Source organism: Mesocricetus auratus, unplaced genomic scaffold (genome assembly GCF_017639785.1).
Source record: "Mesocricetus auratus isolate SY011 unplaced genomic scaffold, BCM_Maur_2.0 Super-Scaffold_100014, whole genome shotgun sequence".
Taxonomy (NCBI): Eukaryota; Metazoa; Chordata; class Mammalia; order Rodentia; family Cricetidae; genus Mesocricetus; species Mesocricetus auratus.
Genome location: NW_024429197.1, coordinates 8,926,977 through 8,949,750, shown reverse-complemented (window position 1 = coordinate 8,949,750; position 22,774 = coordinate 8,926,977). Strand labels below are relative to the sequence as shown.

General features: G+C 50.0%; 1 protein-coding gene and 1 long non-coding RNA gene across 15 annotated transcripts; one reads left to right on the top strand and one right to left on the bottom strand.

The window, feature by feature from the left end:
* The first annotated feature begins 6,825 nt into the window (after nucleotides 1-6,825).
* On the top strand, nucleotides 6,826-22,049 carry Paqr7 (progestin and adipoQ receptor family member 7). 10 transcript variants are annotated; one of them, XM_040756379.1, is made up of 4 exons: nucleotides 6,826-6,977; nucleotides 12,112-12,207; nucleotides 18,059-18,216; nucleotides 20,044-22,049. In XM_040756379.1, exon 4 carries the CDS (start codon nucleotides 20,065-20,067, stop codon nucleotides 21,100-21,102), a length of 1,038 nt encoding a protein of 345 aa, XP_040612313.1. In that variant the 5' UTR covers nucleotides 6,826-6,977; nucleotides 12,112-12,207; nucleotides 18,059-18,216; nucleotides 20,044-20,064; the 3' UTR covers nucleotides 21,103-22,049. The 10 variants fall into 10 exon arrangements, with proteins under 10 accessions (XP_040612313.1, XP_012975684.1, XP_040612309.1 ...); XM_013120230.3 differs by lacking the exon at nucleotides 18,059-18,216 and adding an exon at nucleotides 13,665-13,803; XM_040756375.1 differs by lacking the exon at nucleotides 18,059-18,216 and adding an exon at nucleotides 13,659-13,803.
* On the bottom strand, nucleotides 7,858-12,259 carry LOC121143900. 5 transcript variants are annotated; one of them, XR_005881196.1, is made up of 4 exons: nucleotides 12,171-12,259; nucleotides 9,983-10,043; nucleotides 8,895-8,974; nucleotides 7,858-8,261 (listed from the first exon to the last, which is right to left on the bottom strand). It is a non-coding gene; the product is annotated as an uncharacterized LOC121143900 (long non-coding RNA). The 5 variants fall into 5 exon arrangements; XR_005881193.1 differs by having other exon boundaries at nucleotides 12,134-12,222; XR_005881195.1 differs by having other exon boundaries at nucleotides 9,983-10,110; nucleotides 12,134-12,220.
* Nucleotides 22,050-22,774: the final 725 nt, after the last annotated feature.

Here is a 22,774-nt window from a genome sequence, read left to right as displayed (position 1 = left end):
TAACTCTGGCTGTCTTGGAACTACTCACTTTGTAGACCAGGCTGGCCTTGAACTCAGAGATCCACCTGCCTCTGTCTCCCAAGTGCTGGGATTACAGGTGTGCACCATCATCACCTGGCCTTTCCCTATTCCCTACACTAAATTCACAGTACTTATGTAGCCCTCTGTGCTGCAGCCCACAAATTATAATGTGTGTACCAGGAGGGTGGAGACTGTGTCTATCCCGTGAGTGTCCATGTCTCTGGGACAGTGAGGGAGTTTCTCCATCAGTCCCTGTGGGAGGAAGGTACCTGGGTTCAGCTTGGCCTGAAGCAACAAGCTGCTCCCTCCTTCCTCAGCTTCCAGATGCTGGCCAGAAGAACCTTCAGAAGAAAGGTTATTACGTGCCAAGGCTATCAGTCTTCTGAAAGCGCCATGCCCAAGCAAGGTTCTCCTGTAGCAAATGGCTGTAAATGCAGAGGCTGAGGGGTAGAAAGCATACAGGAGCAGCCTTTGGGTCCCGAGGCAGCGAGGCCCAATTACAGGCCAATGAGAGCCTTTTTCTACATTACAGGCCAATGAAAGCCTTTTTCTGCATTACAGGCCAATGAAAGCCTTTTTCTACATTACAGGCCAATGAGAGCCTTTTTCTGCATTACAGGCCAATGAGAGCCTTTTTCTGCATTACAGGCCAATGAAAGCCTTTTTCTACATTACAGGCCAATGAAAGCCTTTTTCTGCATCTTGCCTTTCCCTTTTACGAGACTGCCTCGGGGAGCAAGGTGTGGAAATGAAGAAGCCGTTCATGCCAGGATGAGCAAATGGCTCCCATTGGCAATCCCAGGACTTGGGGGCAGGCCTCAGGAGGACCAGATGTGCACTGTCATTCTAAGCGACACAGAGCATTTCAGGCCAGCCTGGGCTACCTTCAACCCTGCTTATAAATATATAATAAGTAAGTAACAGAAGCCGAAGAGCTGGGTACCGTGGGTGAGCCACAGCTACAAACTTAGTGCCCAGGGGACAGAGGCAGGAGGGTCTCGGTAAGTTCATGGCCACCCAGGTTAACAGAAGCAGTGTTAAGCTACCAGCACTCCTAAGAGTGAGAGCCTGTTCTCACAAAGCGAGGAGAAGGAAGGAGGGGGAGCTGACACAGTTCCCTTCTGCCCCAGCTATTCCAGAGCAAAATTGGCGGAGCTTTAGAGAGAGGAAAAAGTGAAGAGGACCCACCTTCCGTGCCTAGAAGTCTTGGACTATGGAAAGGTTCAGAACCATCTCACCCCAGGCCCCAGCGCTCTAGAAGAGTCCCAGGGGCTCTCAGGAGCAAGGGACTGCCTGTACCAAGCCAGATCCGGTTCATTCAGTGGGTTCCTTGGTAGTCCCCAAGGGAGGCCAGTCTGGACTGGACTGTGTAGCGGTGAGACCGCCACCAAGTTGCCTGGGTGCTGGCCAGGCCCCCTGGATTCTGGACCCTGCTTCTTCAGCTGTGAGCTGCCTCTGCTCAAACGGTCCTCCCAGACTATGCCAGTCCATGAAAGATCCTGGGACTCTCAGTTCCAAATGGGAAAACTGAGTGAATCCAGAGCCCAGGGCCTGACATAAACTCTGCAAGACTATAGGAAACCAGGCATTGAGTCTGGGAAGTATTCTGTTTGCTTAGGGCTGGGTTTGTAGTCGAGAGGAGGGATGCTTGCCTGGCCATGGACCTCAGAGGCCTTTTCCAGGTAGGAGAGGGAGCCTGGCAGAGAGAGTCTAGCTGTTTCTGAGTGCTAGTCATCCAGGCACGGCTGCTTCTCCTCCTCCCACTGTATGGCCTTCCTCTCCTTCAGAACTTAGTGAGGAGACTGTGCAACTTGACTTGACCAACTAACTAGGACGTGATGTGTCACATCAGAGAGAACAATGCCTCTGCAAATACGGTTGCTTTGAAAAGCGATCTAAAGGTGATTAAAGGCCTTTACACGCTGGTTTAGAATCCAGGGCTTCCTGACTTCCCCTACTCTTCACACACATGGTGAGAGGAATTCCCTAGATCACACAAATTGATCAGATTGCTGAAGTCAACTTCCACCCACACTCCTATCTGGAAAACAGGACCAAAGCCAGGAACCACCTCCCCCACCTCCCCCCCATGGATTTCAACTGTGAGTGAACATGTGTTTCTTGGGTCATTCAAACTTCAGGAATTATTGTGGAAGTTCATTTCTGTCCTCATTATTTTATTTATTTATTTATTTTGAGGATTTTTTTTGAGACAGGGTTTCTCTATGTAGCCCGGAAGGTCCTGGAACTCTCTCTGTAGACTAAGCTGTCCTTGAACTCAGAGATCAGCCTGCCTCTGCCTCCTGAGTACTGGGATTAAAGGCATGCACCACCACAGCTATTCCTGTTTTCATGTTAATACATCTATATGTTTTTGCTATTTAATCGTCCCTGAGCTCAGAGGGGAGATGTGCAGGGAGAATAATACATTTAGACCCACAGCACGCAGATTATGCAGTTGGGGGTTAGATACCTCAGTTGGGGGTTGCTGCTTTACAACCTAGCTTGTCCTTGGGGGCTGGAGAGATAGATGGCTCAAGAGTCCTTACTGCTCCTGCAGAGGACCTGACTTCAGTTCTTAGTCCCCATGTTGGAGTCTAAGGGGCTCATGAGTCCTTGTAACTCCAGATCTAGGAAATTAGTCTAACTAGATTAGAAAAGGCTGGCCCTCTAGAGTACACACACACACACACACACACACACACACACACACACACACACACACACACTGAAAAATAAGAAACAAATCTTCAGCAGGACATGGTGCACACACTTTTAGTTCCAGCACTCAGGAGGCAGAGGCAGGCAGGTCTCTGTGAGTTCAAGGCTAACTTGGTCTATATAGTGAGTTCCAAGCTAGACCCTGTTTTAAAAGAAGGACAGAGTCAGAGAAAGACAGGAAGAGAAGATGGACCTGGGGGATGGCTCAGTGGTCAAGAGCACTTGCTGCTCTCATGGAAAATCCGGGTTGATTCTCTGCACCCACAGGGTGATCACATCCATCTGTATCTGCTCTCCAGGGATGCAGCACTTCCTCCTCTCCTTGTGGGCACTGAGCCCTTAGTCACTGCATTGCCTTTCCAGACCTTCCCTCAGTGTATTCTGACGCAGACTGAGCCCCACTCACGAGAGCCACCAAAGCTGCAAGCTAAAGGGCAAAGAAGATTCTGCGCTAAGTCAAATCATTTCCCTCTAACTCAGCACTTCTCCTAGGACTTTGCCCCACAGACATCCTGGCTTAAGCAAAACGGTGCAGGTGAAAGGTCAGCCAGTGCAATGAGATGTCTATAACCAAAGAGCAGAAGCAACGAGATGTCTATAACCAAAGAGCAGAAGCAACGAGATGTCTATAACCAAAGAGCAACGAGACGTCGGAAACGAGGCAGGAAGTTAAACTCCGGGGTGGAGGGGACTTGTAGAGGGGGATTAAGTGTGTGGTTGTGGACACTCAGAGAATGAGAGGGACAGAGAACTCCAAACACTAAACAGATTTTAACCATTTATGAACAAAGGGGTTAGGGATGAATGAATGTACATGGCCCGCCAGCATACCCGGCAAGACAGGACCCCTAGTTCTAGAGAAAATGGCTTCCCTACTCTCTACAGAGTCCTGTCACATCTCTCCCTTCAGTCCCAGAAGCCCCACCTTGCTCCAAGCCCTCGGCCATGGTCCATTCACCCACTGTCCTCAGCCTTCTCTCCTTGGCCTTTGGAAGTCCTCTTTGCTCCTGAGGGCCTGGGGACTCTCATCCTGGGGTCCCCGGATGACCAACGACTAGGAAACTCATCCTACCCCAGGCATGGCTGCAATTACAGTCTCTAGATAGACCTGAGGGTTTCAATACTAGCTTTGTTGTATGTGAGACCAGAAAGCCTTCAATGGGGTCTAACCTCAAACCTTCCGGGGCTATGAAGTGTGAAACAATAGGCGTTTGGGCAGGCAAGATGGCTCAGTGGGCAAAGGTACCTGCTCCTTAAGCCTGATGGACACGAATTCCATTTCTGAGACTCGTGAGGAGGGTATGGACTTTGTGCTCTGTCTTCCTCGCCCCCCCCCTTTAGTGGAGATGTACCCAGAGAGGGCATGTGATGGGCTCATGGTAGCACAACTGACGCATTGCAGAGTTCACGAATGTTCGACCTTGTTGGGGATGGCACAGGTGCCACCTGCTCATCCTTTCTCTTACCTTGAGCACCTTGAAGACCTTTCCTGATAGTTTCCGGTTGAGAGCCTGGCTCCTGAGGCCTGTTGACTTCTGTCAGAGGCTTGAGGGAGGCTGGTTCTTGAGACTGAATACCTTGTTCCTAGGATCTGGGACAACTGGATGATACCAAATGGTCCTGAGCACAATGAATTCTGAGGGCAGGGGGTCTGTCTGTGCTTCTGGAACATGGAGTCCTTGCCTCACCCAATGGCCTACACTGAGCTGTGGGAGGTGGTGTCCCGGTGCTGTTTTCCTGTTGCCTGGGCAGGGGACAGGAGCTGCATTGTAGGACACTGAAGGAAGCACCCAGGGTTACTCCTTCATCCCAGCCCCGTGCCACAGATAAGAGATGCTTGAATCTAGGCCCAGTGCTGGGCGACTGGTTGGCCTTGGGAGGGAGCACACTGGAACCTGTTTCCTCAGCCACTGACAAATATGATGACAGAACATGCCACAGATCAACAGAATAGGTAGGGGACTCCTATGGGGCTGACAGGCAATGAGGGTCCATGGCTGACAACTGTCCCTACTGAATCACTGGGCTCTCAGACATCCGTAGTGGAGTATCACGGCTAAATGATTTCCCTCTTGCAAGCGAACCTCCTGGGCCATTTTCCAGAGCCCGGGCCAGACACATCTACAGCTGCTTGAGCTGGAACACATCTTTCCCGGCTCAAGGCCTCAACTTTTATATCCATAAAATAGTGGCTGTCGCATTCACCTCAAAGGAATGCTCAAAGTTTAGACAAGATCATGGAAAAGGCCCTTGTGGCCCCTCTGAGCTCACTTCCCCCATCTGCAAAGTGGGTTAAACACAGTACCTGTTTCATAGGATTGTTGAATCAAGAGAGGTCCTCACAGCAACTGTTTGGCTTGATGCTTGCCAAGAGCCAAACACATGACGTGTAAGCTGTGGGGATGTGGTGTATGTGGGGGAGGGATGTGGTGTTATGTGGGGGAGGGATGTGGTGTATGTGGGGGATGTGGTGTATGTGGGGGAGGGATGTGGTGTTATGTGGGGGATGTGGTGTATGCCTGCAGGCCCGGCACGTGGGAGATGGAGCCAGGGGAAGCAGGCGTTTAAGGCCAGCCTTTGCTACACAGTTCCAGACAGAAGCTGTCTTTAAAAACACGCAAATGGGGAACTGGAGAGATGGTTCAGCAGTTAAGAGCACTGACTGCTCTTCCAGAGGACCCAGGTTCAATTCCCAGCACCACAGGGCAGCTACCAACTGCCCTGAAACTCCAAGATCTGAACACTCTCACACAAAACACACATGCAGGACACGAGCAGGCAAAACACGACTGCAAATTTTAGAAAAGCATACAAATGAACAACAGCAACAACAAGCCTAACAACAAAACCCAAAACAAAACCTAACAAAGAAAGAAAGCAAGCTGAGCTTGGCCGCCTTCCTTCCCAAAATGGAAGACGAATCCAAGCCATCTTCCAGGTCTTTAGTGTTTTCTCTGGGTAGCCCTGGCTGTCCTGGAACTCTCTGTGTAGACCAGGCTGACATCGAAGTCTCCCACCTCGGCCTCTCGGGTACTGGGACTAAAGGCTGGCACCACAATGCCTGGCAGGTCTTTAGTCTTTATTCATCCTATTGAGACAGGGTTGCCTTCATCAATCACAGCCCTGTGCCTTGAACTCCTGGGCTCAAACAATCCTGCCTTAGCCTCTAGAGTCGCTGGGATGGCAGACCTAGTACCTTGCCCCATGGATTTGGGGGAATTTGGGGGCTTGTCTGAACTTGTTGGAGGAGGGGCCAGTTTCACACTATTCCATTAAGATTATATGCTTCACCACAGCACAGAGTGAAATACACACTTTGCAGTTTTCAAAGACCTCAAAGCCCACCGTTTGACCTAATCCTAACAGCCTTGCTAGGTGGTACTACTCTCTCCCTAACTGAGGCCCAGAGAGCAAGAAGCTTTGTCCAAAGTCACATGGAGAGCTGGGATAGCACTGAGCTCCAACCCTGCTAATGTGCCAGTGCCCCAGACTCAAGAGCTACTAAGAGCAGAGCCCTAGCCTCCTCACTAAGTCAGGCCCTATGCACTCAAGACCCAGTCTGGGTCTCCTTTTTTGTTAGGTAAGGGTCTCTACACGTCACAGGCATGGGAACTGTGAGCCGGTATTTACTGAAGGAAAGCCTACCCTGCCTTAAAAAAACGTGCAGGGATGTGACCACACCTGGACAGAGCTGTGACAATAGGGAGTGGCTGTTTTGACAACAGAGATCTAGACATACCAGGCCAGGGGAATTGTCCGAGGTCATCGGATGAGATCTTGAGATGCCAGAGAGCCCAGCTTGGGGAGCAACTCACCCGGTAGGTCCGGACTACAGTAGCTCAGTGAGGGAGTGAATGAAGTATGTTGAGCTCAGAGCTCTCTTGCTGGGACACTCATTCCACTCTCTTGCAACTATCACCGGATTGAAGCCGGCACTCTGGTGAAGTGGACAAACTCAGCAGGAGTTTGCAGCCCCATTGCCCAGCCTAGGATCTCTGGGCCTCCTATTTCAGACTGTACTGTGACCCCAGGAAGTCCCGGGATGCAACCGCGAGTGACTCCTCCTGCAGCCCAAGCTTGCATAACTCTAGGCTAGACACTGCAGGCTGGCGGAGGCGGCTGAGTCCCTGGTGCCCAGCGCCGCCCTCCGCGCTTGGGGCGTGGCCGCCACCCCTTTATCTGCTCCTCCAACGCGGGGACGCAGCAGACAGCTCTCAGCTTTGCCCTGGCCACAGGTGAGGCTGCGCCTGGAGATCCCGGGGGCTGGGCTGGGAGTAGAGAGGTCCTTCGGCGGGCGCGGGGGTTGGGGGTGTGCTCCTAGCTTTGCACGTGCGCAGTGCCCAGTGGCGGAAGTGGGCAGGTGGCGGAAGAGGGGGCGAGGCCGAGAACAGCAGGACCCTGACAGTAGGGGTCGGGAGAGGCCACCAGGGGAATCAGCAGCAAGATTGGGACAGAAAGAAGCAGAGCCCGAGGTCACCCCTGGGAGCGTGAGAGGAACAGTGGCGAGGGGGCGGAGAGCAGAAGGATTATGAGGGGACCAAAGGCAGGAGAGCCAGGACCGGAGCGTAGCGGATGAGCCAGCTGGTGGGATGGAGGGACTACTTCAATACAGTCTGCAGAAAGTAGGCAGGCGAGCAGGACTGTAGGATCACACACCAAGGAACAGTCTCACAGGCTATGTGCTGCATATACTCTAGGAGCCAGGAGATAATGGGGCAAGTAACGGGACAGGAGTGGGTGTGGGTGTGGGGGTGCAGGTCCTGTGGGGAACCCCAAGAAAAGCTCTAGGGATGTAGGAGGGCCAGTAGTCCAGAGTATTGGACCCTTCCCTTAAGTGTCAGGAAAGCCAGGTCGCCCTAGGGAGGGAAGGGACAAGACCCCCACCACCCACAGCACTAATCTGGGAGATTTTCCCTTAGCAACCCCCGAGGCAACCAAGGCTGCCTCGGGCTAGGTGCTGGAAGGTTTTGGTGTTTTCTCCAGGCTGGCCTGTACTTGTTGGGCATCTGGGGACACCACGATGAAGCTCCTGTCAGGAGGACTGTGTGCCTCAGGTGGCCCCCTCGTGAAAGGGTAACCCTTCCAGCCTCCATCTCTGTCGCAGATGACCCTTGCTGGTTAGTAGTGGTGCGGTTCCTTCCTGTCCCTGACCTGTGTCCTGTACTGGGTGACTGCAGCTAGCTGACCAAGCTCTCTGGGCTTTTCCCCTTTCAGGGCAGTCTCCTTGGAGCTGTGGGGTGTTTGAGCTTCGGGGAAGAATTTCCTTAAAAGTTACTTATTCCATTCTGGTCACATTTCTAAGTACAAGTGGAGGCCCCCAGCACAGTCGCAAACAGACGGTTTCTGTTCGGTCCTGGAAGACATGGAGGGGCTTTTTCTTTAAACTGGTTGAGCTGAATTGGAGAATTGGTTTGCGGAGAGGGAGGTGACCTGGTTGCTGAGGGATCTGAAGACCGGCCAGAGCTTGTCCAATCTGCATTCGCCCACTGGGTGCCCAGACGTTGCCTGGAGCTCTGCTTCTGGAGTTAGACAAACACTGGCGTTATTTTGCTGCTGGGCCTGGATCACCAGCTGGATCTGGGGTTTGAAGTTGTGCAGAACCATGTGAGAAATTAGCTACTGTAGATAACTAGTAGAACACCTAATGACGAGCATTTGGGGTCCTCCATGACTTGTCTTCCCCCCAGGGCCCCCTGGAGGCTTTGCCTTCCACAGTGTATATTAACTCTGGCTAGACTTATTGCTAGCTTTTATCTTTTGTAGATAGGAGTCTTGCTGTTTCTCCCACATGGGCCTTGAACTCCTGGGTTCAAGTGATTTTCTTTTCTGTCCCCAAGGCAGGGTGTTAGTGTGTAGGCCAGGTTGGCTTGGAACTCTCAGTACTCCTGCTTCCGCCTCCCAATTGCTAGGGTTATTTACTTATTGGGTCGTTTTCCTGTTGTTGTTTTGTTTTTGAGACAGGGTTCCTCTGTGTAGCTTTGGCTGTGCTGGAACTCGCTGTGTAGACCAGGCTGGCCTCAAAATCAGAGATCCGTCTACCTCTACCTTCCTAGTACTAGAATTAAAGGCATGGGCCACCATGTCCAAATGGGTGTTTATTTTTAACAAGTTCATAGAAATATAAAAAGTTAGGTGTGCATGGTGGTACGCACCTGTAATCTCAGCACTCAGGAGTCAGAGGTGGGGGAGTCATGATTTGAAGGCCAAACTGCGCAACATGGTGAGATCTTGTCTGAAAAGGACACAGAAGACTGAGCCAGTAAAGTGATTTCTGGATAAGCATGAGGGCCTGAATTGGATCTCCAGCACCCACATGGAAAACCTATAACACCAGGATTGGGGGGTGCTCTCTGGCCAGTCAGTGTAGTCCAGCTGGAGAGATCCAGGTTCAGAGAGAGACCCTGCCTAAAAACAAGGTAGAGAATGATAGAGAAAGACAGCCCAGACCTCCACACAGACTCACACGTGAGCATTCGTGCATATACATGGGCGTGCATACACAGGGACACACCCACATAAAGAAAAAAGGAAGAAATCAAGGAAAGAAAGGAGGAATGGACAAAGATGACATTTGTACATTGTAATGTCTGAATCGTGACTTTATTCTCTTTATCTAAGGAGGTCAAACTTTGCTCTCCATGGCAAGATAAAATAGATTTGAAGAGAATGTGCTGAGCAGTCAGGGTTCACAAAGCAACAGGGACTGCTGTGCATGCCAAGGAAGTGAAGGGCAGGGATGACCGAGCCTCTGATCCTGGTTCTTGAGTGAGGCCTGGAGCACCGAGGGCTAGGGGATAGCCGCGCTAATGTGCCAGCGTTAATCATTGGCAAAACTCTAGTTTCCGGAGCATAGTAGGCCTAATGTAACTCCCGAGGAACTGTCACAGTGTCTTGAGACACTTTGAAGTAGGTGAATTCATTGTTTTTCCTTTAAAAAAAAAAAAAAAGACCCAAAGTGGAAGAGGCTTGCCCAAGCCACCCAGCGCTTATGTGGCTGAGCAAGGAGTTCCCAACAAAAATAACGGAGCCAATGCCAGGGCCAACACTGAGCATCAAGCCGGGACATTTTTTTTTTTTACAAGAGCCCAGTGGCAGTTCTTTTTAGCCTCTGAGGAAATCAGCTCAGAGAGGTTAAGGATCTCTCACAGGGTTATCAAGCTGGTAAGTTCTGGACCTCAGATTCCATGCCCACATAAAACCCAGACTTTTGGCTCCCCAGAGTTTAGTAGCAGTCACCCACCTTTCAGGCCGTGCCCTGTCTTCTTCACGGTGGCCCTTTGGCTGTCTCCCTCCATAAACATCTGTGTGGGCAAAACAGTAGAGCAGGAATCCCATCATTCCCTGTGTTTCCTGCTCTGTGGGGATGGCCTGGTGGGTACAGATTAGAAGGCACTTGGTGAAACCTGAGCGTGGGGTGGGGGTCAGGGCTCACTTTCTCCAAAGCCCACTTCCTCCTGATGACCTGGGCTGAAGGTACCAGCCAAGAGGTATGAGAACTCCAGAAGGAATTAGGGTTGTCAAGCCGTGGAAGAGAAGGTGAAGAGGGGGTCCTGGGGTTTAGGGAAAGGGGAGTATGAGTTAGTAGACTTGGAGAGGGGGAATGGGAGGACCAGAATTCCCATATTCCCACTTCCTCTTGGGACAGGGCATGTATCTTTTTTTAAAGATTTATTTATTATGTATATGTGTATATGTCTGCACACCAGAAGAGGGAACCAGATCTCATTATAGATGGTTTTTAACTACCATGTGGTTGCTGGGAATTGAACTTAGGGCCTCTGGAAGAGTTGCCAGTGCTCTTAACCTCTGAGCCATCTCTCCAGACCAGTCATATATCTGATTTCTTTACAATTATGTGAATCTCTGCATGTGGTTCGTGCACATGTGAGTGCAGATGCCAGTAGAGTTTAGAGGGCATCATTTCCCCTGGAGCTGGAGTCACACAGTTGTGAGCCTGTGGGCACTGGGAACCAAACGCAGAGCGTCTGGGAGAGCAGCACACATTCTCAGCTACTGAGGCATCCCTTCAGCCCAAGGCGGAATATCTTTTGGCCTGCCTGCTTGCACAGTTTACCCTCTGGTGTCCTCTATCTCTGTGACAGGATGGTTGGGATTAAGATTCCTTCCCTGGGAATGTCACTTCCCAGCCACCTTCCCTGAGTCTGTGGGCAAGTGCCAATTTTCAGGAATCCTGGAACCCAGAAGGGTGTCATCCTGAATGTTCTGTGCTGAGAACAATTCAACTAAATAGTTCCGTGTCCTCAGGAGTCCAAACTCCAGTTTCCCTGGTCCTTAGATATGTCCCCAAGGATCAGGTAAATGTTCCAGGAGACAACTAATCACCCCTCTCTCCAAGACGATCTTATGCAGCCCAGGCTGGCCTTGTTCTTGCTCTATATAGCCAAGGATAACCTTTCAACTTCTGGTCCTCCTGCCTCCACCTCCCAAGTGCTGAAATTATAGGTGGGAGCTGTCGCACTATGCTTAGGATACAGTTAATGTTCTGTCTGTCCATCCCTGTGTTCCCCCCCACCCCACCCCGCTAATCCTGCTAAACCCATTGGCTCAGATGGAAGGTTTTTGTTTTTGTTGTGGTGCTGGGGTGGGCCCTTGGGCCCTGAATCTGCTGGGCCACACACCCATTCCAAGGACAGACTTTGTTTTGTTTTGTTTTTCTAGACAGGGTTTCTCTGTGGTTTTGGAGCCTGTCCTGGAACTCGCCCTGTAGACCAGGCTGGTCTCGAACTCACAGAGATTCACCTGCCTCTGCCTCCTGTGTGCTGGGATTAAAGGCATGCGCCACCAACACCTGGCCAAGGACAGACTTTTAAAGAGTCCATCAAGCTAATCTCAGGCTGGGGATCTCTAACCACTACTAGTATTCACAAAGATGGCAGCTATGATTTACTGAGTCCCTCAAGGATGTTCAAACTGAGTTTGGGTCCTTTCAATCTGCAGTATTCTACAAGGTGTAATTCTGTGACTCCCACAAGGAAGCTAAGAACCAGAGAGTCAGCCAGTGGCCCAAGGTCATGGAACTTACGTTTTATGGGATCTAGTGTCACATTTGATTGTCCCTTCCAACAATCCTTTCTAAGAAAGCGGCCCCTAATCCCCCCCATTCCCCCAAGACAGGGTTTCTCTGTGTAGCCCTGACCATCCTGAACTGTAGACCAGACTGGTCTGGAACTCAGAAACCTGCCTGCCTCTGCCTCCCAAGTGCTGGGATTAAAGGTGTGCTCCACCAATGCCCGGCTCCCTTTTTATTCTTATATTTTTGGTTTGTGAGCCTAGCCTTTAACAGCTGAGCCATCTCTCCAGCCCTCCCTCTTTATTCTTAACTTCCTCTCTGATTCCCTGTGAATACAGGATAGGAGCCCGCCAAGTGCACCTGACATCCATCTCCCAGGCCCCCAGCCACTTGGTACCAGCTGGCTTGGCTCTTCCTTTCTTGTATGATCTTGGGTAAGTCACAGCTTTCCAGACAGCAATATACTTCTGCCACAGAGGTGTTGTTTGTGGCTGATCCTGGTTTCTACTAGTGTGGGAGTCACAGAGAAAGGGAGAGAGGTATCAACAGCCCATCCTCCTGTGACAGCCCGTCCTCCTGTGACATCACTTAAGACACTTCCAGGCCCTTAGAAACCCACTCTAGAGTCTCTCACCTGTGCAAATGCCACTTAGCACTGGCATCTGGGGACTTTCTATACAGCAGATGTCATTGGCCACAGGCTCCAGAGAAACGCCTCCAGGTATCCAGTGCAATCTGAGAGGCTTAATGGGGGTAGGGTACTGTGGCAGTTTGCTGGGCTGGCTGTCCAGGACAGGCGAGGCCTGGCTGCCTGATAGGCAGATCACTCTGGATGCCCTAGGATCTCTCTGGATCACCCCTTTCCATCTGGCTCAGACTTGATCTCTGCCTTGCTCCCTCTTTTCCTCTGGGCTTGAGGTCTCTTAGATCCAGAGGGTAGGGCCTATTGAAGATAGAGCTATTTATATGGAGCAGCGCCTCTGCCAGGGTTCTAATGGAAATCAAGCCATGGGGCCTCTATACCCCTAGAATGTTGCCTCTGGGTTCTGTGTTTAGGGCCCACCATGTCTAGGTGCGTGGGGGTTGTGTGCTGGTATTGTCCCCTTCCTGGGGAGTGGCTGTGAGCCAGGGCTTCCCTGGTGAAGATCAAGAGGATAAGACTGAGGGAGACTAGAAGCCTAAGGAAATAGCTTACACAAGCACCAACTGCCTGCTTCCAATCAGTATTTAGCAACATTGTTCTGGAGGGGCAGGAAGATGTCACAGGAGGCGGGCCAGCAGCTGAAAACTTGATAAATGTCAGGTTTGCAGACAGAGCACTGGGTACCTACAGGCACAGAGCACTGGGTACCTACAGGCACAGAGCACTGGGTACCTACAGGCACAGAGCACTGGGTACCTACAGGCACATAGCACTGGGTACCTACAGGCACAGAGCACTGGGTACCTACAGGCACAGAGCACTGGGTACCTACAGGCATGCATCTTTCTCCCCCTCTTCCTTAGAATAAGAGTCTCTTCATCCCTAGATTGTACCATCTGGGCAACAAAATGGGTGGTATTAGATAGGACTTACCTCCCAGGGAAGGTACAAGAATTGATTGTGTTGGGTGACACTTGAGAGGCAAGCAGCCTGGTCTACACAGTGAGCTCCAGGACAGCCAGGGCTACACAGTAAAACCTTGTCTGGAAAAACAGAAAGAGAAAAAAAGGATTGATTGCAACAAGCATAGAGGGACCAGCTGTTTGGTTTCAACTGCTCCCTCATGCACTCACGACTGGGAAAGGAAGCATGTAAACTTGGCACATGTAGGTTCAACAAAGCTAAGTATACTTTGACATAGAACTTCCGAGAGTCTCTGATGTGTTCTCATGCCTTGGGGAGTCCCAGGAGTGGGAGACGGAGGCTAGGAGTGGACCTCACAGGGAACAGCAACGAGGTGTACACGGTTCCCTCCAGCTCCACTGCATCCATGACAGAATGGACACCCTGCTGTGCTGGCTGTGTGCGTCTAGGAGGGAAGACAAGGGTGAGTCACACAAGATGTGTTCTGAGGCCTAGTCTGCCCCTGCATACAAAACGGAGGTCAAATTGTTAGGGCTGAAGTGCAGTCTCTTGAGAGGAGGAACAAGCCCTTGGTGGAAATTGTTAATAGTCCTTGTTAATAGTCCATCTAAAGGACCTGCTCCCCGAGTCTGCCCTGAGTCAGGCTCTCTGGGATGAAGGAAGCTGAAGAGCACTGTGCTCCCTAGGGCTTTGGAGCCCCCAGGTGTAGTGGTGTGTGATTGATTGAACTTTTTTTTTTTTCAAAATAGGGTTTCTCTATGTAGCCTGGCTGTCTGGAACTCTCTCTGTAGACCAGGCTGGCCTCAGACTCACAGACATCTGCCTGCCTCTGCCTCCTGATGATGGAACTCTTGAAGAAGCTTACAGAGTGGAGTTTAGGGAGGGTGAGCAGGCTCGGGGCAGGTCCTGATGCTACCTATTCAGGTTCTTGAATTGTGCATGAATCCGTTGGGTGTTGGGGGGGGGGTAGTGACGGATAACCTGTGGGAACACAAGCTCCAGCACATACAATGGCTGGGACAAAGGTGGCCTTGTCAGACACCTGGCGATCCATGGACAGAATACCTGAATGCTGAGTCCAGAAAGCTTGTTGAGGGAGTTGTCCAGCAGATACCAAGAGATGCTTGAGTTAATCAGTGATGATGTCTTAGTCAGCATTACCATTGCTATGAGGAACACCATGCCCCAAACAACTTGGGGAGGAAAGGTGTTGCATGAGTTCTAATTGGTCTTAATAATGAAAACACGGGGGGGGGGGGGGCTGGAGAGATGGCTCAGAGGTTAAGAACACTGACTGCTCTTCCAGAGGTCCTGAGTTCAATTCCCAGCAACCACATGGTGGCTCACAACCATCTACAATTCAATCTGGTGCCCTCTTCTGGTATGTAGGCAGAACGCTGTATATGTAATAAATAAACAGAGTCAGATATCAGGGTAAATTCTGAAAGGTCAGAGAAGTAAAGGAACCAGTCACAAGAGAGACCTCTTAGCTCTACTGAATCCTCAGACCAAAGGGGCGATCCTCAGACTGGATGCCCTGAGCTGCTGTCTCCTCCTGCCTTCTATTCCTCTCTGCCCAGCCACATCACTCCTATCTCCACCTCCCTAGTGCTGGGATTAAAGGTGTGCCACCACTGCTTGGTGTCTATGGCTAACTAGTGTGGCTAGCTCCACACTCTGATCTTCATCCAAGCTTTATTTGTTAGATCACAAACAAAATCACCACATTCCCCCTTTTTTGTCTAAAATAAAAAAGGTTATAACTAACATAAGAAAAACTATATTATATACAATAAGTACAATAACTATATACAATATATACAGGCAATAAATACATCAACAATGTCTAGTCTGTTTCCATTTGACAAATTCAGAGAAAATACGCGCTATCTTATCGATGTGAGTTCAAAGGTTGTAGCTAATTCTAATTTGCATTATCAAAATTATCTTTTAATGTTTCTCAACCTTTTTACACTTAAATCTCTTTGTGAGTTTCTTTTCTGAATTAGTTAACAAGGAAAACTATAACTATAACTATCTAGTCTTCAACTCCCTCAGAGATCTGAGAAGGAAATCATATTTTTAAAATTTATTTTTATTTTATATGCATTGGCGTTTTGCCATTGGTGTTGGGTCTCCTAGAATTGGAATTACAGACAGTTGTGAGCAGCCATGTGAGTGCTGGGAATCAAACCCAGATCTTCTGGAAGAACAGTCAGTGCTCTTAAACACTGAGCCATCTCTCCAATCCCCAAGACATTATCTGAGTAAGGAGGAAGTACAAGCAAGCGACTTTCAAAAAATGTGGGAAATGACAGAAACAGCTTGCTGCCTGGACAGCAAGTTCCTCTGTAACGTCGGGCCATCCATCTTCCGCCTATAGGCCTAGAATGTTAGACAGACTTTTCTATGAAGCAGGATTTTTGAAGGACTGCCATGCCTCGTCTTCACAAAGGTTTGGCATGGTAAGGTTCAGCAGTCACTTTCCTTTGTGTCCTGCTTGGGGACAACACACTGTCAGCAGCTGAGGCAAGGGCACTTTCGTGTGCAGTGGCTAACTTTTGTTACAAAGAAAGTAAACTCCATGTGGAGTTTCTTCTCCCATCATCTTCTCTGCAGCAGATTGGTGCTGCCAGGAACAAACATGTCTCATTGTCATAAAAAAAGAACCTATGTTATTAAAACATCTTAAATTCTGTTCTTTTTTAAAAATACTTTTTATTTTATTTTTAAAAATATTTTATTTATTTATTATACAGTCTTCTGCATGCCAGCAGAGGACACCAGATCTCATTCAAGTTGGTTGTGAGCCACCATGTGGTTGCTGGGAATTGAACTCAGGTCCACCTAACCGCTGAGTCATCTCTCCAGCTCCATTAAATTCTGTTCTTAAAACATCTTAAATCTCTATTATGTATATCTCTGAAATGTTTGAAGACAACCTGTCTATATAAAATGTCTCTGACCTTGAAAACATGCCTATTATGACCACAAGTTTGTAATGGGTGACTGACTACTAACCTCCATTTCTTTATTATCCTAAATAGTTTGTAATAATAATTTTAAGGACTAGAAATTTGCATTACACTGTTAAATTGTATAGGTACAATACCTTGGACAAGATTAAAAATGTATGTGTAGTTTGTCCTAACAGAAAGCATTTATCTGGATTATGTTTCCACATCATACACGGAAGTTTACGGTCAAAGGAAGTCAGGACAGGAACTCACTTGGGGCAGAAACCTGGAGTCGGGAGCTGATGCAGAGGCCATGGAGGGGAGTTGCTTACTGGCTTTCTCAGCCTACTTTCTTTAGAATCCAGGACTATCAGCTCAGGGATAGTACTACCCACGATGGGCTGGGTCCTCCCCCATTGATCACTAAATGAGAAAATGCCCTATAGACATCCTAATCTCATAGTGGAATTTTCTCAGCTGAGGCTGATACAAGCCAGTGTCTTCTCTAATGACACTAGCTTGTATCTAGTTGACATAAAACCAGCACAAATGATAAACCCGTGTTAAACAGCAGGTGCCAGGCAAATGTGTTATGTTTGTTAAAGACTGGCAAATAGCCCCTGTCACCATGTCTCAAATATTACTTATTTTCTCTTCTCTGTGGCAAAGTACTTGACAAAAGCAACCAAAGTGAGGAGGGTTTATTTTGGCTCAGTCTGAGGGTACAGTCCATCATGGTCTAGAAGACATGGCGGCAGGCGCTTCAGGCAGCTAGTCATTGTAGCTACAGTCAGGAAACAGAAAGGAAGGAATGCTGATGTCCAGTGCGCTTTACCCTTCCTCCCTTCCTCCCTTCCTCCCTCCCTCCCTTCCTCCCTTCCTCCCTCCCTCCCTTCCTCCCTTCCTTCCTTCCTCCCTTCCTTCCTCCCTTCCTCCCTTCCTCCCTCCCTCCCTTCCTCCCTTCCTTCCTTTCTTTCTTCCTTTCTTTTTCTCCTTCCTTCCTTCCTCCCTTCCTTCCTTCCTTTCTTCCTTTCTTTTTCTCCTTCCTTCCTCCCTCCCTCCCTCCCTTCCTTCCTTCCTCCCTCCTTCCTCCCTTCATTCCTTCCTTTTTCTCCTTCCTTCCTTCCTTCCTCACTCCCTTCCTTCCTTTCTTTTTCTCCTTCCTTCCTTCCTTTCTTCCTTTCTTCCTTCCTTTCTTTTTCTCCTTCCTTCCTCTTTCTTTCTTTCTTTCTTTCTTTCTCCTTTCTTCCTTCTTTGTCATAGAGGAAATACTTTTTTATTGAAAATATATCTTTTGTACAATGTATTTTGATTATGGTTTCCCCTCCCCCAACTCCTTTCTTATCCTCCTACTCCCTCCCCCAAAACCACACCCTTTCTTTCTTTCATTGGAATGCAAGCATGCATCTAAAATATAAATAATAAGGCAAACAAACAAACCAGAATAGGACAAAACATACAAACAGGAAAAGAAAAGAGCTAAAGAAAAAATCACAAGAAACACATATAGATGCTGACACACACACATTCACACACAGATAACTCAAAAAATCAGAAACCATAATAAATAAGCAAAAAAGTATGTAGGGTTAAGAAAAGAAGCCATTGAGTTTGTTTTGTGTTGCTCATCTACTTCAGGGAATGTGGCCTGCCTCTAAGGGTGGTTTGTATACCCAGTGAGACCCCACTGGAGTCTCCATTGGAGAAAACGAGTATTTTCTTTTTTTTTTTAAAGATTTTATTTATTTATCACATACACAGTGCTCCGCCCACATCCCTGCAGAGGGCACCAGACTGAATTGTAGATGGTTGTGAGCCACCATGTGGTTGCCGGGAATTGAACTCAGGACCTCTGGAAGAGCAGCCAGTGCTCTCAACCTCTGAGCCATCTCTCCCGCCCGAAAACGAGTATTTTCTTTGTGAGTGGTTATCAATTGCAGGTGTTTCTGGGTTAGGGGTGTGGGATAGTATTCTCTTCCCCTCTCGGTACTTCCCTCCCAGTGTTCACCCTGACCTGGCTTAGACCCGTGCAGGCCCTGTCTGCCCGTGCTGCCACAGTCTCCGTGAGTCCATACCCCGGTACAATGGCAGGTACATCAACAACAGAGAGGAATAAAACAGGAAGGAAGCTGGTTTGGGTGTGACATAGGTTAGGTGGGACTCAGGACGGGCAGTCAAGGTTTGAGTTCCAGGAGGAGGGTTTAAATTTGGTTTATCCGGAATTAGGATCCAAGGGCAACAGAGAGGAGACTGGAGAGGCTGAGGGAAAAAGGTGATTCTACAGTCTTTTTGTTTGTTTGTGTGACATGGTTCCTCTGTGTAGCTTTGGAGCCTGTCCTAGAACTCACTCTGTAGAGCAGGCTGGCCTTGAACTCACAGAGATCCACCTGTGTCTGCCTCCCAAATACTTGGATTAAAGGCGTGCACTATCAACGCCTGGCAAGGGGCAATTCTATAGGACTGAATCCTGAGACTTCTCTCAGGAAAAGTGGCTTTTGGGGTTGGCTCCTGAAGTGCTACCAGAATGCATCATGCTGTTCTTTCATTTAGAAAATAGTGTGAGCCTCTCACTGCACACTAGAAGTCCACGAAGCATGAGGACAACCTGCCCAGCCTCTTTGAGCTCACAGTTACACAGTTAACGCCCTGGAGATGTTTAAGAGTTTGACGATAGACACTCGAGTAGCGGGGTCAGGGGAACAAAGAAGAAGTGGGTTTTGAGGTGTGAATAGGAGTTTGCCTAAGTCGGCAAGATGGGGAGGAGTCTCAGGAGAGGGAACAGCTTGTGCAAAGCATGACGAGAGACAGTAGCTGCGGTAGTCTGTGTGGCTATGATAAGGAATGTGGTCACTGAGGCTGGAGGAGGAAGCAGGGGCAGACCATGCGGTGAGTGTGAGGTGACCAGAGTGGAGTCCCTGGCTGCTCTGGCTGGGTCGTGGGTGGAAGCGGTCTGTTAGTAAGGTCGTTGTCACTCAGAGTGAACATGGATGGTGGCGCAAGCTCTCAGGCTGAGCGAGCCGGTCCCCATCTCCTGGGGCAGCTGTGTGGCAATTGGACTGGAAAGGAAGTGGCCGAGGCAGGGACCCTTATGTGTGAATGAGGCCCCTCCGCATGCACGCATGCTCTGAGTGTCTGGTGTTCTGTGTTGCATGAATCGGTTGGTGTGAGAGGTCAGCAGGAAGGTCAAGCCTTGAGGGGCTGAACCCTGAATATTTATTGATTGTAAACACAAAGCTGTTTTTCTGGTAGAGTATTTCCTCATACCAAGGTCCCTATTCTAATCATGTGTCTCTGTAAAGGAGAGTGTCACAGGCGCCTGCTACTTTAGTCTTTAGTGTGTACCAATTGCAGTCCACAATAGCCCAAGGGTGCCAGAAGTGTCTTATGACCCAAGTCATACAAAGGCTGTCACGCTCCCTTCAGAAAAACAATCCTACACATAAATCATGGGAAGCAATCACCGTTTCCCACAACGATTCTTCAAGGTTGAAGTATTTCTAGCAAGCAACTATTCGCCCTTATGACTTAGCCTAGATACAGTGGCTCTGCTCGATTCCTACAACTGAGCACACGCTGTCAGGCCCTCTGCCGAGCACCGGGGAAGACAACTCGCCTTTTTTAGGATCACTCTTTGGTTCTCAAACTCAGCCTAAGGACAGGGTATAGGAGAAGGGAGGAAGTCTGGGGCCATCTGAGCCCCAGATAGAGACGCAAGGACTCTGACTTTGCCCTGACCTTTCCCCTAGTTTCCTGCCCAGGACCCAGACATGGCGATGGCAGTAGCCCAGAAGTTCAACCACCTGCTGGCCAGCCTTTGGCACGTGGGCCAGAAGCCTCTGCAGCCAGAGCGGGTGTTCACAGTGGACCGGGCTGAGGTGCCGCGTCTCTTCTGGAAGCCGTACATCTATGCTGGCTACCGGCCGCTGCACCAGACCTGGTGTTTCTACTTCCGCACGCTGTTCGAGCAGCACAACGAGGCTGTGAATGTGTGGACCCACCTGCTGGCGGCCCTGGCACTGCTGCTGCGCCTGGTCATCTTGGTGTGGAGCGTGGACTTCTGGGAAGACCCGCACGCCCTGCCCCTCCTCATCATCGTCCTGGCCTCCTTCACTTACCTCTCCTTCAGTGCCCTGGCGCACCTCCTGCAGGCCAAGTCGGAGTTTTGGCACTACAGCTTCTTCTTCCTGGACTATGTGGGCGTAGCCGTGTACCAGTTTGGCAGTGCCCTGGCGCACTTCTACTATGCCATTGAGCCCACCTGGCATGCCCAGGTGCAGGCCATCTTCCTGCCCATGGCCGCCTTCTTGGCCTGGCTATCCTGTGCTGGGTCCTGCTACAACAAGTACAGCCAGAAGCCAGGCCTGCTGGGCCGCACTTGCCAGGAGGTGCCCTCGGCGCTGGCCTATGCGCTGGACATCAGCCCCGTGGTGCACCGCATCATAGTGTCCCCTCTCCCTCCTGAGGATGACCCCGCTCTTCTCTATCACAAGTGCCAGGTGGTTTTCTTTCTTCTGGCCGCTGCGTTTTTCTCCACCGTCATGCCGGAGAGTTGGTTCCCCGGCAGCTGCCACATCTTTGGGCAGGGACACCAAGTTTTCCATGTCTTTTTGGTGCTGTGCACGTTGGCCCAGCTAGAGGCGGTGACATTGGACTATCAGGCCCGGAGGCCCATCTATGAGCCTCTGCATGCTCGTTGGCCCCACAACTTCTCTGGCCTCTTTCTGCTCACCGTGGGCAGCAGCATGCTCACCGCCTTGCTCCTCAGCCTGCTGGTGCGCCGCAAACTCCGTCAGAAGACTAAGTGAAAGCAGGGTGGGCCGGGAGCTGGCAGGGTGAGAGAAGGCGCTAGGGACAGAGGCCTGGACTTGGCCGCAGATGGGAACAAGGCCTGGTAAAGCTGTTTGTATCTGGCGGGCCATGACTCCCTGCCTGCAAGCTCACGGCCAAGGTGGTGCTAGCCAATCCTTGGACCTGGGGATTGGCTGGGAGCCGCGGAGTCCCTGGCCAGTTCCCTGCCCTGGTAGGAGAAGAGATAAGGGAGTGGGGCTTCCTGACTGCCCCTCCCTTGCCTCCTATCAGGGGTCAAGGTTGGGGTTCAGCCTTGGTTAGCACCCTGGTTTGGGGTCTCCAGGTTGTTGGGTGGGGGATGAGACTGGCCAGTGTCAGATTTGAGCTGAGAGGGAGGGGAAGCCTCAGTAGCCACCATCTGCCACATTTTACTGGTGAAGAGGAAACAAACAGGCCAGAAGGATGGGTGGCATTTTTTTTTTAGATGGGTGGCATTTTAATCTGTCTCCTGCACGCCAGCCTGGATCACTGGGTTCCAGAGAGGCTCCAAAGACAGAGGGTCCTCTCCATTGCCCAGGTGCCTTCATGACAGCCCCAGCCTTGAGCCTCCCATCTTTGGCCTGCAGGTCCTGCACACTCCTTCCAGCTCCTGTCCCGAAACTCCCACTTGTGATTCTGAGCTCTGTCTCCTTAGCTCTGTTTCCAGGACTCCAGGCTTTAGCACCTTAAGGAACTCTCAAAGGGGCTCAGAGGCCAGGCTAATGAGCACTGCCTGGGGTTTTCAGGACCTTGGGCTGGGGAGAGTGAGGAGGAGCTTGCTAACCCAGCTTAGGGCATTCCAGGCAAAAGGGGACACCTGTCCCCAGAACCAGAGATGCAAAGCAGGGAGTTCAGTGGGGCTGGAGGTAAGGCTGGTGTCTGGTCCCTGATATGTCCTAGATGTAATAAAGTGACTATGACAACAGCTTCCTCTGCTTTTTGGCTCCTGCTTGGCTTCCTCCATTCACAAGGAAGTTTTTCTGTAGGAAGCTGCAGGGTGCTGAGGGGATGCTGTGGAGCAGGGGGCTCTTGTTTTATTTTGACCTGAGGGAAGAATTGATGTTGGGAACGTGTGTGTATGTATGTGCGTGCGTGCGTGCATGCGTGTGTGCAGGTGTGTGTGCACGTGTGTATATGTGTATGTGTGCATGTGTGTACATATTTGACATTCTGAGGGATTAAAGAACAGTTTTAAAATTGACTAATTTTAGAAGTAGTTAAAATAGTGTTTCAAATCTAAGGGTTGAGGGCAGAGCTCAGTGGTAGAGGGCCAGCCTGGGAAACAGAGAGACCCTGTCTCAAGGTAAAAAGAGGGCTGGTAATGTAGCTCATTATAAAGCCTCGCATGAGGCCTACATTCAGTCCCCAGTACTGCAAAATGAAGAAGTGAATAGGACATATCCCTCCATTAATAACATTCTGGGAGTCTTCATAGAAGACATGAAATTTATACATATGAAATTTTATATAAAATGATGAGTATGAAAATTTATAAGAAATATGCACCTGGGTTTGGAGAGGTTGCTCAGTGGTTAAGAGTGTATACTGCCCTTCCAGAAGATCTGCGTTCAGTTTCCAGCACACATGTTGGGTGGCTCACAGTCTCCTGTAACTCCAGCTGGGGGGGGGCGGGTACAGTGCCTCTGAAGG

What these genes read in the sequence shown, in the direction of transcription:
- Paqr7 (XM_013120230.3), top strand. Translation starts at nt 13,747, where the DNA reads ATGACAGAATGGACACCCTGCTGTGCTGGCTGTGTGCGTCTAGGAGGG. An exon ending in GTCTAGGAGGGAAGACAAGG is followed by an intron (nt 13,804 to 20,043) that starts GTGAGTCACACA and finishes CCTTTCCCCTAG; the next exon opens with TTTCCTGCCCAGGACCCAGA.